The sequence below is a fragment of the Salvia splendens genome, unplaced genomic scaffold (genome assembly GCF_004379255.2).
Source record: "Salvia splendens isolate huo1 unplaced genomic scaffold, SspV2 ctg338, whole genome shotgun sequence".
Lineage (NCBI taxonomy): Eukaryota > Viridiplantae > Streptophyta > Magnoliopsida > Lamiales > Lamiaceae > Salvia > Salvia splendens.
The window spans coordinates 8043-27871 of NW_024598980.1; the positions used below are offsets into that span (position 1 = coordinate 8043).

Below are 19829 nucleotides of genomic sequence, written 5' to 3' on the forward strand. Positions count from 1 at the left end.
TGTATATACTACTTGTAAATATTATAAATGGGAAAATGAAAAGAGGGGTGGCATGTGGAAACCTCTTCTTATGATGAAGACCTGATTCACAAATCACAACATTTTAAATTACAGATTATAAAGAAATCTTATAGTGTTAACCACCAAAACTCCAATGACATTCCATAATTTACAGTTCATGTTCTTTTGTTAAGGGAAATAATATGTTAGTATACGTGAATAATATCTATAAACATCGTCCAAGGTTTATGGTCCGGCGGTTAACCGCGAAACCGTAACTGTGAAAATTTATTCGAACCGAAACCGTTGATTTTAAAACCGTGGTTCGGTTCAGGTTAAAAAATTTTCAAATCGAAACCGTGCCAGAACTGTCAAAAAATCGTGAAACCGAGCCGAAACCGCAAAAAATCGCCGACAATCGGCCGTTTGGAATAGTGAAAAACTGTCAAAAAAGTGCCGAACCGCGAAATACCCTTGCGGTTCGGTTCCGGTTCGGCAATTTTCAAAACCGGACCGGTGGTTAGGAACCGTAACCGCCGGTTCTGGAACCGTGGGCACCTCTAAACATCATGAATGTTAATGGGCGTTTAGTTTAACAATTATACATTTAATTTAACTCTAATATACTCTTTTTGTTCCCAAAATATTGATAAAATTATATATGATACGAGTTTTAATATGCAATTTGTAAATTGAGAAAGAGATAGAAAAATGTAAGAGAGAGAGGGGGGAAATGTTGTTGAAATAATTTTGGTGGATTGTGAGATTTAGGAGGGAATAGTACGGAGTACAATAGAAAAATACGAGGGGCAGTGGATTTGTGAGTAATTAATTAATCAATCTCACACGTTAATTATGGATGACCATCGAGAAGCTAATCATCCTTGGGTCATAATTTCCTCGCATAAATTTTCAACAATGGTGTTCCTACATTTCTATTCCAACTAACAAATTTTCTTTACTACGTTAACTTATTTGTGTATATATATATATATAAGCAGAAAACTCATCCAGTAATATAGTTCCACATCAAATAAAAAAATCTGATCCAATTCGCAGCATACATAAAATGGCGGGAGAAGGAGAGAAGGCTCACAACGCGCCGCCGCAGATCAACCCGTACGGGCGCGTGGACGAGGAAGTGGCCGCGGTGGCCCAAAGAGACGCGCGGCGGAGGAAGCGGATCAAGTGCTTCGCCTACATCGCCGCCTTCGTCGTGTTCCAGGCCGCCGTAATCCTCATATTCGGCCTCACAATCATGAAGTTCCGCACTCCCAGACTCCGTGTCAGATCCGCCGCCTTCGACGGCGCATTCACCGTCGTCGAATCAGGCGCCACGCCGTCGTTCGAGATGAGGATGGTGGCGGAGCTCGGCGTCAGGAACGCCAACTTCGGGCGATACAAGTACCAAAACGGCACCGTCGAGTTCTACTACGGCGCCACCAAGGTCGGGGAGGCCTTCATCCCCCGCGCAACCGCCAAGGCGAGATCCACTAGGAAATTCAATGTCACCGTCGATTTGTCGTCGGCCGGCGTCCCCGTTGGAGAGCTGACATCGCAGTTCGGAAGCACGCCGGGCGTGATTCCGTTGACGAGCAGAGGTACCGTGAGGGGAAAGGTGGAGATCATGAGAATTATGAAGAAGAACAAGTCGGCTAACATGGATTGCACTATGCAGATTGATGTGCAGTCCAGGCAGCTTCGCTCGTTCTCTTGCAGATGATTTTATTGCTTTTCTTTTTTCTGCGATTCATTTCATTTCTGTGAATTTTTTTTGTGTATTCCATCACTCTTCTTTTATTATACTACTATTATATTTATTGATAATGTTTGATATTACTGTTACATATAAATAGATATGATGTTTATAATTTATAGTAATTGTAGTACTAATATTTAATTAGATGAGACACACGCCTATCCATTTATTCAAAATAATGATTATTATCTCCTCAAACAAAAAGCACTAAAAAATCTATGATTAATCATTGCTCTCAGTTTTTACTCTTTTTAAAATATGACTGCGAGTGGAGAGTCTGTGAAACCGGGTTTAAAATTTAAAAGCAATAAAATGATACGGATAGGGAGTAGTAATTTAGAATATACAAAACCGAAAACTTTAATCAATACTAACATTTTCACACTGCACACAAACACCGGCTTCTTTGTACTATCAAGTAATCAAACAATAATCTTCCAAATTCTATAATCATAGTTGCAATTCACAACCGTCATCACATTGTATCTTTTTCTGTTTGATTTCTGATTCAAATGCTGCATCTCTTTGACTCTTCATATGAACTTTTACTGTGATCAACTGAAGATTGATATATGTTTGAAAATTCTGAAATAAAGAATAAATACTGTCAGTTAACTTCACAAATAAATATGGAGCATTGTATTTACTTAAAAAAGTTACTCGTAATTAAACCACACTCTTTTGCTACCTTTGGATGAGGAGCTGCTGTAGGATCTTTTGCAGTACAGAACAGCGTTTTGGATTCCGTCGAGTCGTTCCAAAAGAGAATCGTCTCGCCGGCGGGCTGGTTGCGGCGACATGCCTACCGCCGTTGACGCCGATCGGCTTTTCCCCAAACGCCTCGCCGCTATCTTAAAGCTGCCGATCCTGCTACCGTCGGAAATCCTTTTCGGCGAAATGTTGGCAGGAGAAGCAAACGGCGTCGAGGATTCCGTTGGCTTCTTCTTCTCGTGCTGCCTCCTCCAAACCATCAAGTAGAGAGGTCTAATCAGCTTCAGATACTTAGGAATCAAACCTCTCGACGACTTTTCCGGCGAGTTTTCGTAATCGGAAGTCTCTTTCAGAAGCTGGCTTCTCAAACTGTTGGCTCTGGCCACACGGCACGTGCCTAGCGTTTTCTCGTCTCTGCATGTTACCTTCGGAGATCTGGGAGAATGAATCAACGGACTCCGTTTGGTCTCCCCGTTGGACTCCGATCTCTCGCATTTCACCGATTTCCCGAAACCTAACATGAAAACTCTGAATTTAGGAGTCGATCTCACGAGAGTGACTTTACACAGAGGCCTCGAATTCACATAACCGTTTCCTCTCCGGAATACATCTCCAGGAGATTCGGTAGATCGGATATCAGGCGATTTGAGAACCAGATCAAAAAACGAGTCCTCGTCATCAGTTTGCTCAGGCGGCGGCGGGGGTGATTCAGGCGACGTCGATTGGAATTCGAGCACGCAAAAGGCTTCCATTGGAGTATTGGAGAGAGTTGAGAGAGAGGAAGGTGAAGACATGAGAGTGAAGCGTGGTTGGTTGTGTATTTAGAGAGAATAAGTAAGGAGGCGTTTGGTGCGGGGAAAAGGGGTATCATGTGAGGGAGGAAGGAAGATTAAATGAGCAGAAATCAGAATTCAAAGGTAGAGTCTATTTTTAGCAGAGTTATGCAGAGGTGATGTACGCCTTTGAATTCAGGACTATTTCAGGAATGGTCCAAACAAACTTTATCTTGTGGCCTAACATAGAATTCCCTTTCTGAAAAGAATTCTTTTGATTGTCAAACCTAAATTAATTTCATTGTTATATATATAGGAAATTAGTTAGAAAGAAGCGATTAGTGATTATATATATATATAGGGGTGCATTATAATGATAACCTCAATTTCCGTAATAATCCTATAACCAAATATGGACCACACATTTTTAAAATCACGCGGTTGATATTCAAACTTAGATTTACTTCATAAAAAAAAGCGCGGGGGTAAATATGTCATTTAGCTCATGATAAAATTTACGTATCCAAATTTCGCTCATTTAATTTCTGAATTTCGGTCAGTCAAAAGTATCATTTTATCAACTCAGAGTATCATTCTATCCGGGAAAACTATCATTCTATGCAATAAACCTAACATATATCATTTTATCATTTTATCGGTCAGTCAAAAGTATCATTTTATCAACTCAGAGTATCATTATATCCGGCAAAACTATCATTTTATCAGTTTATGTCATTTTGTCACGTTAAAGTATCATTTTATCAGCTTATATGCAATTTCTTCAGCTAAACTATCATTTTTATAAGGTTACTATCATTTTATCCGCTTAGATTATCATTTTATCAGGTAAAAGTATCATTTTATTAAACAAAAATGTCATTTTATACACCAAAAATACCTATCATTCTATCGGCTGAAAGTATCATTCTATCCGACAAAACTATCATTCTATCGGCTGAAAGTATCATTCTATCCGGAAAAACTATCATTTTATCAGCTTATATGCAATTTCTTCAGCTAAACTATCATTTTTATAAGGTTACTGTCATTTTATCCGCTTAGATTATCATTTTATCAGGTAAAAGTATCATTTTATTAAACAAAAATGTCATTTTATACACCAAAAATACCTATCATTCTATCGGATGAAAGTATCATTCTACCCGGCAAAACTATCATTCTATCGGCTGAAAATATCATTCTATCCGGCAAAACTATCATTTTATGCAGTAAACCTAACGTTTATAAGCTAAAAGTATCATTTTATCAACTCAGAGTATCATTCTATCCGGAAAAACTATCATTTTTATAAGGTTTCTGTAATTTTATCCGCTTAGATTATCATTTTATCAGGTAAAAGTATCATTTTATTAAACAAAAATGTCATTTTATACACCAAAAATACCTATCATTCTATCGGCTGAAAGTATCATTCTACCCGGCAAAACTATCATTCTATCGGCTGAAAGTATCATTCTATCCGGCAAAACTATCATTTTATGCAGTAAACCTAACATTTATAAGCTAAAAGTATAATTTTATCAACTCAGAGTATCATTCTATCCGGCAAAACTATCATTCTATGCAATAAACCTATCATTTTATCATTTTATCAGTCGGTCAAAAGTATCATTTTATCAACTCAGAGTATCATTCTATGAGGCAAAACTATCATTCTATGCAATAAACCTATCAATTTATCATTTTATCATTTTATTAGTCAGTCAAAAGTATCATTTTATCAACTCAGAGTATCATTCTATCCGGCAAACTATCATTCTATGCAATAAACCTATCATTCTATCATTTTATCAGTCGGTCAAAAGTATCATTTTATCAACTCAGAGTATCATTCTATCCGGCAAAACTATCATTCTATGAAATAAACCTATCATTTATCATTTTATATAGAGTTGTGATCATATGATAACCCCTAAATATCGTAATAACCCTATAACCAAATCTGAACCACAGATATTTTCTAATCTTGTGGTTGATATTCAAACTTAGATTTACTTCATAAAAAAAAAGCGCGGGGTAAATATGTCATTTTCCTCATTTAATTTCTGAATTTCGCCAAATATCACGTAAAATGATAAAATGATATATGTTAGGTTTTTTGCATAGAATGATAGTTTTGCCAGATAGAATGATACTCTGAGTTGATAAAATAATACTTTTAACTGATAAAATGATATATGTTAGGTTTATTGCATAGAATGATAGTTTTGCCGGATAGAATGATACTCTGAGTTGATAAAATGATACTTTTGACTGATAAAATTATATATGTTAGGTTTATTGCATAGAATGATAGTTTTGCTGGATAGAATGATACTCTGAGTTGATAAAATGATACTTTTGACTGATAAAATGATATATGTTAGGTTTATTGCATAGAATGATAGTTTTGCCGGATAGAATGATACTCTGAGTTGATAAAATGATACTTTTGACTGATAAAATGATAAAATGATATATGTTAGGTTTATTGCATAGAATGATAGTTTTGCCGGATAGAATGATACTTTTGACTGATAAAATGATACCTTTGACTGATAAAATGATAAAATGATATATGTTAGGTTTATTGCATAGAATGATAGTTTTGCCGGATAGAATGATACTCTGAGTTGATAAAATGATAATTTTGACTGATAAAATGATAAAATGATATATGTTAGGTTTATTGCATAGAATGATAGTTTTGCCGGATAGAATGATACTTTTGACTGATAAAATGATACCTTTGACTGATAAAATGATATGTTAGGTTTATTGCATAGAATGATAGTTTTGCCGGATAGAATGATACTCTGAGTTGATAAAATGATACTTTTGACTGATAAAATGATAAAATGATATATGTTAGGTTTATTGCATAGAATGATAGTTTTGTCGGATAGAATGATACTCTGAGTTGATAAAATGATACTTTTGACTGATAAAATGATAAAATGATATATGTTAGGTTTATTGCATAGTAGATAGTTTTGCCGGATAGAATGATACTTTTGACTGATAAAATGATACTTTTGACTGATAAAATGATATATGTTAGGTTTATTGCATATAATGATAGTTTTGCCGGATAGAATGATACTCTGAGTTGATAAAATTATACTTTTGACTGATAAAATGATAAAATGATATATGTTAGGTTTATTGCATAGAATGATAGTTTTGCCGGATAGAATGATACTTTTGACTGATAAAATGATACTTTTGACTGATAAAATGATATATGTTAGGTTTATTGCACAGAATGATACTTTTGACTGTTAAAATGATATATGTTAGGTTTATTGCATAGAATAATAGTTTTGCCGGATAGAATGATACTTTTGACTGATAAAATGATACTTTTGACTGATAAAATGATACTTTTGATTGATAAAATGATATATGTTAGGTTTATTGCATAGAATGATAGTTTTGCCGGATAGAATGATACTCTGAGTTGATAAAATGATACTTTTGATTGATAAAATGATATATGTTAGGTTTATTGCATAGAATGATAGTTTTGACAGATAGAATGATACTCTGAGTTGATAAAATGATACTTTTGACTGATAAAATAATAAAATGATAACTGACAAGAATTTATTATGCATCCACACGATTATGCAGACTGTCAAAACACAATTCAATTTACTCTATCCATGTTGAATCTAGTCCACAACCAATCCACATCAATATACAAGACTCAGACGCCATATACATACATACATACATACATACATACATACATACATACATACATACATACATACATACATACATACATACATACATACATACATACATACATACATACATACATACGTGTAACTGAACCTCATACATCTGTATATCATGGGAAATAAGATTTTACGTATTTAAATGAGCGAAATTTGGATACGTAAATTTTATCATGAGCGAAATTCAGAAATTAAATGAGCGAAATGACATATTTACACTCTGCGCCTTTTTTATGAAGGAAAGCTAAGTTTGAATCTAGACCACGTGATTTTAAAAATGTGTGGTCCAGATTTAGTTATAGGGTTATTACAGAAATTGAGGTTATCATTATAATGCACCCCTATATATATATATGGGTCTGATAAAATGACAACACCAAATGCTCAAGGGTAAATTTTCTCGGCCAGCAATATCCAATACATTATACAATAATTTTTCTCGGCCAACAATACGCTAGACAGATAGCTGTCTAGCGTTTATAATATTGCTGGATACGTGGTGTTACAGTCTCACTTTAAGAGGTGTTGTCATTTTAATACAAACCTATGTATATATAGAAAAAACGGTTGTGAAACATTTGTTGTTTTTCCTAGCAAACTTTCGAAGGAGGTTGATGAACTAAAAAAATTATGAATTTGGTCAAATTCTAATACGTTGCGTAATTTTGAAAATTAGCTAGAAAAACAATAAAGTTTGATTATCCTATGGTAAAATTTTTGATGAAATTTTATCTGGTACGATTACCGAGAAATCATACATACACATTATCGCCGATAAGTTAAACAATACTCCATTTATCTATTCATATAGAAAATAAGAGCATCCGCAACGGTGGCGCAGTAACCCGCGTCCGTCGGCGCTTCTGGCACGGACGTGTCTCGCCGCCGCTGTGCTCGCGCCGCTGGCACGGCGCTACTCGATGCATCGAGCAGCACCGTGCCAGCGAGCAGGTGACGTGGCGACACGCGATTGGGCAACGGCATAGCCGTTGCCTTTGAATATATTTTTTTAAAAATTCGTTATTTAATTATAAATAATGATAAAAAAAATTATTTTCCAAATCCCAAAAATATTGCCGTTTTTTGCCCGTTTTTCTGAATTTTTTGGAATTTTTTTTATTTTTTACCCCCAAAATCATCTATAAATACACACATTCATCATCCATTTATCACATCAAATCATCTCTCATTCATCTTTCATTCATAATTCTCATACAAACTATCAACACATTCATCCCTCACTCAAAACCTCAATGGATTTCACCCATCTCATTGCTGAAGCGGAGCGCGAAGAACAAGAATACTACGAACAACATCGTGCCGCTTACGAAGCATATGTCGCGGCGAATACCCCCGCTCCTCCTCCATCGGGACCGGGAGGGAGCCCACGAAAGGCTCGTTGCCGACTACTTTGCCGACCAGCCGCGGTTTCCGGCAGATTACTTCAGGCGCCGTTTTCGCATGTCAAAGCGCTTGTTTATGCGAATTGTCAACACATTGTCCGCACGTGTTAAATTCTTCCAAACAGGTCCAGATGCAGCCGGCCGACAAAGTATCACGCCGTTGCAGAAGTGTACGTGTGCCATCCGACAACTCGCTACTGGGCAAACGGCCGACATCTTCGACGAGTATTTGCATATCGCTGAGTCCACTGGAATCCTTTGTCTAAAGAATTTTTGCGAGGGCGTTCGTTCAGCCTTCGGGGATGAATTCCGTCGGGTACCCACCACCGATGATTGCCAACGGTTGCTTCGTCTTCACGAATCAGTCCATGGCTTTCCCGGAATGCTTGGCAGCATTGACTGCATGCATTGGAGGTGGAAGAATTGCCCGACTGCTTGGAGGGGGCAACACTTAAGCGATCACAAAGGCGGCGGCCCAACACTTATCCTTGAGGCGGTCGCCGACTACCGCCTATGGATTTGGCATGCATATTTCGGCGTTGCCGGAGCCAACAACGACTTGAACGTGCTCTATTCGTCACCCCTCTTCAATGATGTGATGAATGGTGTAGCGCCGGCGATTGACTTCACCGTCAACGGAACTACATACCACATGGGTTACTATCTCGCCGATGGTATCTACCCAAGGTGGTCGACTTTCGTGAAGACGCTCAGCAACCCGCACGACCCGAGATGAGTTCTTTTTGCGCAACGTCAAGAGTCCGCGCGGAAAGACGTCGAAAGAGCCTTCGGGGTCCTTCAAGCCCGATTCAACATTGTGAAGGCCCCGGCTCGGTTGTGGTACAGAATAATATCGCCGACATCATGTTCACATGTATTATCTTACACAACATGATTATAGCCGACGAAGGGCCGAGGGCGGCTAGCTTCTACGACGAGGATGAAGCCGGAAGCTCAACAAGGGGGTCTCCCCCACGCCGAGGTGAGCATACGACGGTTGGCCAGAGGATCGAGACAAGGCACACAATGCGCGATACCCGAATCCACATTCAACTAGAAGAAGACCTAATCAAACACATGTAGGCAAAATTCGGCAACGAGTAGTGGTTTTTTTTACTTTTTAGTATTTTAATTATGTAATTTTTAATTATGTCGTTTTTATTTTATTTGTCATTTGTAATATTATTTAGGTTTTTTTAATGAATTTTAGTATTATGGAAATGTTTTTGTTTAATTGAATTTTAAATTAATTGTGATCGTCCTTGCGGAAGAGCACAACTGTGGGTGTTGTGCTTTTGCCAAAGAGCAGACAGAAAAAGTGGGGCCGGGCCCACAACCGTGGCGCTGGCATGAGCACAGTTGTGGATGCTCTAACATCACTTTGGTTGAAAATACGAATAATATACTATACGTAAATAATCATAATAATAAAATAAATGATAACATATCCAAACATTATAGTTTCTTCTTCTAAGGGCATCCGCAGCGGTTGAAGGCGTCCGCCCGTTCGTCCGTGCCAGCGGCGTGGCACCGCTTGCTCGCCGCTGCACTCTTGCCGCTGGCGCGCCGCTGCTAGATGCATCGAGCACGTCCGTGCTAGGGAGCAGCTGACGTGACACGTTCTGATTGGCCAATTGCATTTCCGTTGGAAATTCATTTTTTAAAAAATAAAAAATAATACCAAAAATTTTAAAACAAATATTTTCAGATTTCCAAAAATATGGTCGTTTTTTTACCGTTTCTGGATTTAAAAAAAATTATTCCCAAAATCATCTATAAATACAAACATTTATCATCCATTTTTCACATCAAATCATCTCTCATTCATCTCTCATTCATATTTTTTCATACAACTTATCTATATCTTCCTCTCTCACTCAAACCCTCTCAAATGGATTTCACCAATCTCATTGCGGAAGCGGAGCGTGAAGAACAAGAATACTATGACAATATCGTGTCGCCTATGAAGTCTATGTCACCACGAATACCCATGCCCCTCCTCCTCGACCAACTAGATCAACTCGCCGCTACATCCATCGTGACCGGGAGGGAGCCAACGAAAGGCTCGTTGCCGACTATTTTTCCAACCAGCCGCGGTTTCCGGAAGATTACTTTCGGCGCCGTTTTCGCATCTCAAAATGCTTGCTTATGCGTATTGTCAACACATTATCCGCACGTGTTGAATACTTTCAAGCAAGTACAGACGCAACCGGTCGGCAAAGTCTCTCGGCGTTGCAGAAATGTACGTATGCCATCCGACAACTTGCTACTGGGCAAACGGCTGACCTCTTCGACGAGTATTTGCATGTCGGTGAGTCAACTGGAATCCTTTGCTTTAAAAAAATTTTCGACGGCGTTCGTTCAGCTTTCGGTGAGGAATTCCTTCGGGCACCCACCACCGATGGTTGCCAACGGTTGCTTCGTCTTCACGAAACAGCCCATGGTTTTCCCGGTATGCTTGGCAGCATTGACTGCATACATTGGAGGTGGAAGAATTGTCCGACTACTTGGAGGGGGCAACACTTAAGCGGCCACAAAGGCGGCGGACTAACACTTATCCTTGAAGCGGTCGCCGACTACCGCATATGGATTTGGCATGCATATTTTGGTATTGTCGGATCCAACAACGACTTGAACGTGCTCTATTCTTCACCACTCTTCAATGATGTTTTGAATGGTGTAGCACCGGCGATCGACTTCACCGTCAACGGAAATGCATACCACATGTGTTACTATCTCGCCGATGGTATCTACCCAAGGTGGTCGACTTTCGTGAAGACGCTCAGCAACCAGCAAGACCCGAGACGGGTTCTTTTTGCGCAGCTTCAAGAGTCCGCTCGGAAAGACGTCGAAAGAGCTTTTGGGGTCATTCAAGCCCGATTCAACATTGTGAAGGCCCCGTCTCGGCTGTGATACATGAAAAATATCGCTGACATCATGTACACGTGTATTATATTGCACAACATGATTATAGCTGACAAAGGACCGATGGTGGCTAGCTGTTACGATGAGGATGAAGCCGGAAGCTCAACCGCGAGGTCTCCCTTCGCCGAGGTGTGCATACGACGGTGGGCGAGAGGATCAAAACAGGGAACACAATGCGCGATACCCGAGCCCACATTGAGCTACAAGAAGACCTAATCAAACACATTTGGGCGAAATTCGGTCACGAGTAGTGGGTTTTTTTAATTTAATGAATTTAATTATGTAATTTTTAATTTTTAGGATTTTAATTATGTACTTTTAATTTTTAAGATTTTAATTATGTAATTTTTTTTGTAATTTGTAATAGTATTCCGGATATGTTTAATGCATTTTAATTTTGTGGAAATGTTTTTATTTAAACTGTATAATAGAATGGTGGGACCATTGAGCTTGTCCTTGCGGAAGAGCACGGATGTGGGTGTTGTGCTCTTGCCTAAGAGCAGGGAGTAAAAGTTGGTCCTGGCCCACATCCGTGCTCGTTGGCAAGAGCACGGATGGGGATGCTATAATGTAACTTCATGGTTTTTTGACAATTTATACTTATTTATTTAGGGTATATTTTAAAGAATATATATTAATAACTGAATATGTAAAACCTAGTAATCTCTACACAATTCAGAATTATCTTAAACAGGAGTATGATTTATTCATCAATATATTCTAGCTAAATCTATAGTTTCTTCATCTCATATATGTCCCACACATATTATTTTGGTATCATCAAGGTTATTACTAGCATTATACTACTATATGACACGATAGAGTAACAGAGTTTCATATAAACAAATTAAAGTTGGGTGTAAGAAAGAGACGCATCTATTCCTATTACTATCATTCTTAAGGGCATCCGCACCAAAGGGCATCCGCATTGGTGCGGATGTCCCGGCAGAATTCCCCGTGTACTTCCTAAAAACATCTTCTGCCACATCATAAGGACTTTCCAATGCTCTGCCACGTAATACGGAATTCCCACTGCATAGTGGTGGACTTCCCCTGCGGAATTCCCGAAGGAATTCCCACATTAAAAAAAAACCACAAATTCACAAATTAAACAATTTCCGGAAGTAAATAAGTACATTACAAAAACATACTTCATTAAAAAATTACATAATTACTAAATTAAGTACATTATTTTTAAAATAAAAATCGGCTTCTCACCCCTCACCGCCCCCGCCACCCCCTCGCTGTCGCTATCCGACATCGCGTCGAACCCCAAGTCGCGGCGCATACTGTTAAGGAGGGGTCTAAGCTTCCGCTTGTAGTGGGGGTCGGTCGCTTGGCGACATTCCTGCATCGCACGTAACAAGGCGTCATGTGCGGCGATGCGGGCATAGGAGGGGTTCTCTGGATTCGGATCGTTTTGGGTGGGTGCTGCCGATTGGGCCTCGGCATTTATAGAAAATAAAAAATATATTTAATGCACAATATGGGACGTCCGTTCGGAATACCGTGACAGTCCATGCAATGGCGGACGTCAGGACGGAATTCCGCTAAATTCCGCAGACCTGCGACGTCCTCAACCCAATTCCGTATCCGCGCCCGGTACGCCTAATGGCGGACGTCCGCGACGGAATTGCGGGACGTCCGTGGGAATTCAGCACGGAAGTCCACCATTGGGAATTCCTCAAAATTGCAAAATTCGATGCGTGTTAGCAATTTCCTGAAACGTCGAAATTAAGACGTGCGCTTAGGCAAACCTAGCTAGAAAGACAAAATATCACACAATCATTGAATATTTGAAGACCTAAATTTGGAGCAATGTACGGCATTCCTTAATCCAAAGTTGGGAGACGTAGATGTGATGATGCCAAAAAGAAATTAAATCTGGAGCAAGATAGTGACGAGAAACTTCCAAAAAAAGGAGAAAGGCGGGGCATTCTTTGCAGAGGCGGTCACGGTCAGACATTGAGGCGTGGGCTCCGGGCAGTTTGGGCACGCCTCTCGGTCAGACCGCTTTGACTTGCTAATTATTTTTAATAATAATAGTATAAAATTAAAACATTCTACCTCTTTATCATTTACTATTAAAATTGCTTTACCCAACATAAAGTTGAAAAATAACGTGGCAAACAAAAGACAAAAGAAATAAAGGTGACAAAAGGGCTGCAAAGAAAGCAAATACATATGGTGAATTCGCAAACTTTTCTATTTTACTTATGAATGTGTATATATGTTTGAGGGGTGTGTTTTGATTAGATTGTGTGTGTATTTTTTGTAAAGTTTTTATTATCCTTATTTGTTGCAATGTATTTACATATTAGAGTTGTGGTGATTGTATAAAAGTAACTTGGGGGACGAGATTCGTGTAAAAAGGATAACGTAGAAAAAAGTGTAGATTCTAGGAATTTGTATGATGATGGATGAAATAATAACAGTTGGCAAAGGAATCACAAAGTAGTTTGGAGAAGAAACTTACCATTCATATAAGAGGGAAGATTAAGTATTATACAGTTCTCGTCATATTACTACTACTAATAATAATAATAGTTATTATTACTATTATATATTGAAGCAGTTTTTATAAGTAATTAGTACGCCATTTTTAAGCATGCATAAGATGATCATGAGTATAATTACTACGTCATATCATATACCAAATCAAACCACTATGATCAATAATAATTTCAATTTTGATGATGAGTTTGAATCAGCGGCGGATGGAGGTGGGGTCGAGTGGGGTCGGCCGACCCCACCGCCGTCCCCGGAGAATAGCCAGAAAAATCCTCTTACTGGTTCCCGACCCCACGGTGATCGGCATTCGGCCCTTGATCTGTGTCTGGAATTCTGCCATTGACTGTAAATTTGTAATACGCGTATGAGAAGGGGATAATTGGGGAAGAAGACTACAGTTGGGCTTGGGCCTTGTGTTCTACTTAATATAATTAGACTTCCGTTAAAAATAGGGGAAGAGGAGCATTTATCAAAAGAGATAAAATAAATTACTACTCCTGAATATCTTGAATATCTTATAAATATAATGCTATGCGACGCACTAAAAAGGAGTACATACAGTATGAGATTATATTTTATGTGAGCATTATTTATAATAATTTCTTATAAATTTCAGATTAAAGTAAAATTTTTGAAATTTTGTTCCACTGTTTTATTTTGTGAAATTGGAATTTTAAAAACCGAACATAACAATATATCAAATTATACTTAGTAATATTTTTTCCCTGATTTTAATTAATATGATCATTATTTTTATTTTTTATTATTTGATTTAAATTACCTTTCCATTTAGATTGATGGATAAACTTTCTTGAAAAGACGTCAAATTATTGTTAGTTGTTCTAGGTAATGTTGAACAAGAATTGCGACTAGAAGATCGGGAGATAGTTGATAATAATTCAAACAAGATTGAAATGATGAAAAAGAAATTAATTGTTATCTCAAATTACGAAAGTTTATTGATGTAAATATTCTGAATTGTTCATAAGAGCCAAATATCGCGTTTAACCTAAGATAAATATATTTCATTTATAATATATTTTTATTAAAAAATATATTTCATTTATAATGTATTTTTATTTAAAAAATTATATTTAAATATTATATTTATTATCTCGTTCGACCCCACGATTTTTTATTTCTGGATCCGCCATTGGTTTGAATAGACAAAAGGTCTTGATGATGAGGAGATATATTGGATAGTAATGTAGTATGACGGGCCCTCTAATTTACATATAAGTTAATTAACTCTTACACATCATATATGTGTGTGTGATGTGAACATATTAGTATTATTTTATTTCTAATATCAATCAATAAAATAATCATAACTTAATAGGTAAGATATTTTCAGTTCAATAGATTGAGAGTCCACGATATTTTAAAATTTAAATACACGTGAATGAAGTGTTTTATGAATTATGGAGTAGTAACAAAAAAAAACCTATAACTACATGCATGCGAGAATGGGGTGTTTATGAATTATAGTAACTAATAACATTACAACTACAGTTAGTATTGTAGACACATATAGCATTATACTCCCGTTTATAAAAAAATAGACAATATTTGAAATGACTTGGATTTTAATGCACGATTGGTAACGTAAAAAGTATGTAGAACGAAAAAGTTAATGGATCAGTATTGTTAGTGAGTGGAGAATGAGGCTAACCTCATTAGAGAATTTTTCTTTTCCTCATAAATAGAACTGGTCTATTTTTAGGAGGCATTCCAAAATGATAAATATGGTCTATTTTGAAAAAACGAAGAAAGTATTTATGATTTTGAGTGATTGATATTCTAACTACACAAATAAATATAAAATGGAGTGAAAATGTGACAGCATTCATGCAAAACATGGTTTGATATGATATCATTAGAACATCCACGTCTATGCTCTTTGGCAAGAGCATGAATATGGACCCGGACCCACTTTTATTAATTTTTTACTCACTGCTCTTCCCTAATAGCACAACACACACATCCATGCTCTTCCACAAGGACATGTTCAAGGGTCCCACCATTCTATTACTCAATTTAAATAAAAACATTTCCTCAATATTAAAACGCATTAAAAATACCCGGAATACTATTACAAATTACAAAAAAAATAAAAAATTACATAATTAAAATCCTAAAAATTTAAAATTACATAATTAAATTCATAAAATTAAAAAAACCCACTACTCGTGGCCGAATTTCGCTAAAATGTGTTTGATTAGGTCTTCTTGTAGCTCAATGTGGGTTCTGGTATCGCGCATTGTGTGTCTTGTTTCGATTCTCTCGCCCACCGTCGTATGCACACCTCGGCGTGGGGGAGACCTCGCGGTTGAGCTTCCGGCTTCATCCTCGTCGTAAAAGTTAGCCGCCCTCGGTCCTTCGTCAGCTATAATCATGTTGTGCAAGATAATACATGTGTACATGATGTCGGCGATATTCTTAACGTACCACAGCCGAGACGAAGCCTTCACAATGTTGAATCGGGCTTGAAGGACCCCAAAAGCTCTTTCGACGTCTTTCCGAGCAGACTCTTGACGCTGCGCAAAAAGAACCCATCTCGGGTCTTGCGGATTGCTCAACGTCTTCACGAAAGTCGATCACCTTGGGTAGATACCATCGGCGAGATAGTAACCCATGTGGTATGCATTTCCGTTGACGTTGAAGTCGATCGCCGGTGCTACACCATTCAAAACATCATTGAAGAGTAATGAAGAATAGAGCACGTTCAAGTCGTTGTTGGATCCGGCAACACCGAAATATGCATGTCAAATCCATAGGCGGTAGTCGGCGACCGATTCAATGATAAGCGTTGGGCCGCCGCCTTTGTGGCCGCTTAAGTGTTGCCCTCTCCAAGCAGTCGGGCAATTCTTCCACTTCCAATGCATGCAGTCAATGCTGCCAAGCATACCGGGAAAAACGTGGACTGTTTCGTGAAGATGAAGCAACCGTTGACAATCTTCGGTGGTGGGTGCCCGAAGGAATTCCTCACCGAAAGCAGAAGGAACGCTGTTGTAAAACTTTTTGAGGCATAGGATTCCAGTTGACTCACCCACATGCAAATACTCGTCGAAGAGGTCAGCTGTTTGCCCAGTAGCAAGTTGCCGGATGGCACAAGTACACTTCTGCAATGCCGAGAGACTTTGCCGACCGGTTGCGTCTCTACGTGATTGAAAGTATTCAACACGGGCGGACAATGTGTTAACAATACGCTTAAACAACCGTTTTGACATACGAAAATGGCGCCGAAAGTAATCTTCTGGAAACCGCGGCTAGTCGGAAAAATAGTCGGCAACGAGCCTTTCGTTGGCTCCCTTCCGGTCACGAGGAATGTAGCGGCGAATTAATCTAGTTGGTCGAGGAGGAGGGTCGGGGGTAGTGGCGGTGACATAGGCAGCACGATATTGTTCATAGTATTCTTGTTCTTCGCGCTCCGCTTCCGCAATGATATCAATGAAATCCAATTTTGAATTTTTTTAGAGAGGGTTTGAGTGAGAGAGGAATATGTAGATGAGTTGTATGAAAAATATGAATGAGAGATAATTTGATGTGAAAAATGGATGATGAATGTGTGTATTTATAGATGATTTTGGAATTTAAAAAAATTATTAAAAAAATCAAAATAATTTAAAAAAACGGTAATAAAATATTTTTGGGAATCTAAATTTTTTTAAGAAAATTTGGTAATATTTTCGATTAAAAAAAAAGAAAATCCAACGGATAATCCGTTGGCGAATAGAAACGTGCCACGTCGCCTGCTCAGCGGCACGGACGCCGTGCCAGCCGCGGACAGCGCTTTGCCGCGCCAGCGGGACGGACGGCGTCCGTCCCAGCGAGCACCGCTGCTGATGCTCTTACATGGAGCTGCCCTACCATGAAAATTCATGTGATTCTAATCCAGGTGATATATAATGTTTCCGAATCCTCCTCTTTCTTTGTTCCCTTTATTTTATTTTTTGGGACTTCACTGCTTGAGCTATCTTCTAGAAGAAAAAACACTACTACTGTCTACTGTACTTGAGAGTAAGCGAGAGTACGTATTGAATTGACGGTGGCCTGAGTTTTTCATAACGACATAGTAGTAATTTTATTATAGTACGTGTTTTTAAATAATATTTACGTGTTCAATTAAAGGAAAGAGGCACAATTTAGGTACATATGTATAAAATATTGAACACTTATTTTATGAAATATAAATATATATATATAGTGTCTCCATGTTTGTTAAAAAACTTTCTTGAAATTGTTTGTAATTGGTAGCACAGTCTTCTATGGTCGAACATAAGATAGCTGTGGGCTCTCTTTAATTTTTGTTTTCTATTTGCTGCAAAAGGTGAATGACATTAATTATTGTTTGAAATAATTTTATTTGATGATTACTATCATTTACAACATAGTTTGGGAATTTGTATTTAGTAATGATGAATGTAAGGTAAAGTAAGTCCTGCATCTTACTCCTATTTATTTATTTATTTATTTTGGCGCATCATAAAAAGGGGAAATTATGAGATGGACAAAATTTGGATAGTGGGATACAATTAATAATAGTGAAGAATATTTGTAAAAGAAAAGAGAGAGAAAAAGAAAACGTGAGGGGTAATAAAGAAAGGGTAAATTGCTTCAAAAGTCGTCAACTTTGCAAATAGTTTGGTATTTCCCGTAAACTTTAAAAGTTGCATGAAAAGTCATGAACTTTACTAGGTGTTGCAAATTTCCCGTACGACCCGACCCGGTATATTTTCGGCAAAAACTAATCCTACGTGGCTCGCCGGAGGCGTGACATGGAAAAATCTCCGGCAGAACAATAAAACGACATCGTTTTTTAGTTTCAATTAAATTAAATTGAAGCATGAATTCGAAATCGATCTGTCTATTTGTTTGCAGATTTGTTTATTTGCTTATTCGAACTCGAATTGAGGCATAAAATAGATTGTTTGCAAATTAAAAAGAAAAAAAGTCATTTAATGCATAGTCAGCATCCTAATCATCCGCCACTTCAGCATAAAAGTTACACGTCAGCACCCGGATGGCCGGAATACCTGACACGGGAAATCGGCACCCAAATGTAAAGTTCATGACTTTTCATGCAACTTTTAAAGTTTACGGGAAATACCAACTATTTGCAAAGTTGACGACTTTTGAAGCAATTTACCCATAAAGAAAAGGCTTCTTTTCGACAAATACTCATACTTTTCGAACTCTTTGTCGTATGTTTTTGTTTTTTGAAAAATAAAAGAGAACAAAAAGAAAAAGGAAAGGGCGGGGAATAAAGAAAAGTCTTCCTTTTGCCATCCAAAATCCCCCTACTTTTTTATACTCCATCCGTCCTTTAAAAATAGAACACTTTGTAAACGGCACGGGTTTTAATGTAGAATTGGTAAAGTAAGAGAGAAGGGAAAAATAAGAGAGAAGGAGAAAAAATAAGAGAGAAGTAGTGTTAGTGGAATGTGGGGTCCATATTATTAGTAGTGTTTAATTGTGTTAGGTAACACAAGTATATTTAATTAGGAACTAGGATCAATGACTATAATTAAATTCAACAAATTAACTTCAAATTTTCATTTTTGGAAATGGAAAATTGTATCCAGGGTTGGAAAAACTGCTTTAACGGTTGGGAAATTGCACTAATGGTTGGAAATTTGCATAAAGTAGTTTCTTATGGAAAATTGAAGATGGTTTGAAATTTTCATTTCATTTTGGAAATTGTACGTAATTAATAGATTTGGATTTAATGTTTGAAATGAGTATGAGAAATTGTTCTTAAATTGTTTACACAAACCAAATCAATAAAGTACGAAATTGATTGCAGTAAGTCAATATGGAACATTGTTTATGCATTAATTGGTACGGAAAATTGTTTCTGTATTATTTATGGTGATTAATGCATCAAATAGTGCATTGAATTAATTTGTAAATCAATAATGATTATTGCATTAAATTGTAAGCCAATTCAACACATTTATTACCGCCTACAATGAAAAGAAAAGAGGGAAAATTTGAAATCAGC

General features: G+C 37.6%; 2 protein-coding genes across 2 annotated transcripts; one reads left to right on the forward strand and one right to left on the reverse strand.

Annotated features, from left to right (window-relative positions):
* The first annotated feature begins 1069 nt into the window (after nt 1-1069).
* On the forward strand, nt 1070-1773 carry LOC121789785. The gene has a single exon (XM_042188154.1). The coding sequence runs from the start codon at nt 1070-1072 to the stop codon at nt 1721-1723; it is 654 nt and encodes a 217-aa protein (XP_042044088.1). The 3' UTR covers nt 1724-1773.
* A 276-nt stretch (nt 1774-2049) lies between these two features.
* On the reverse strand, nt 2050-3499 carry LOC121789784 (probable membrane-associated kinase regulator 2). The gene is made up of 2 exons (XM_042188153.1): nt 2448-3499; nt 2050-2344 (listed from the first exon to the last, which is right to left on the reverse strand). Exons 1-2 carry the CDS (start codon nt 3262-3264, stop codon nt 2268-2270), a joined length of 894 nt encoding a protein of 297 aa, XP_042044087.1. The 5' UTR covers nt 3265-3499; the 3' UTR covers nt 2050-2267.
* Between the last annotated feature and the right edge of the window lie 16330 nt (nt 3500-19829).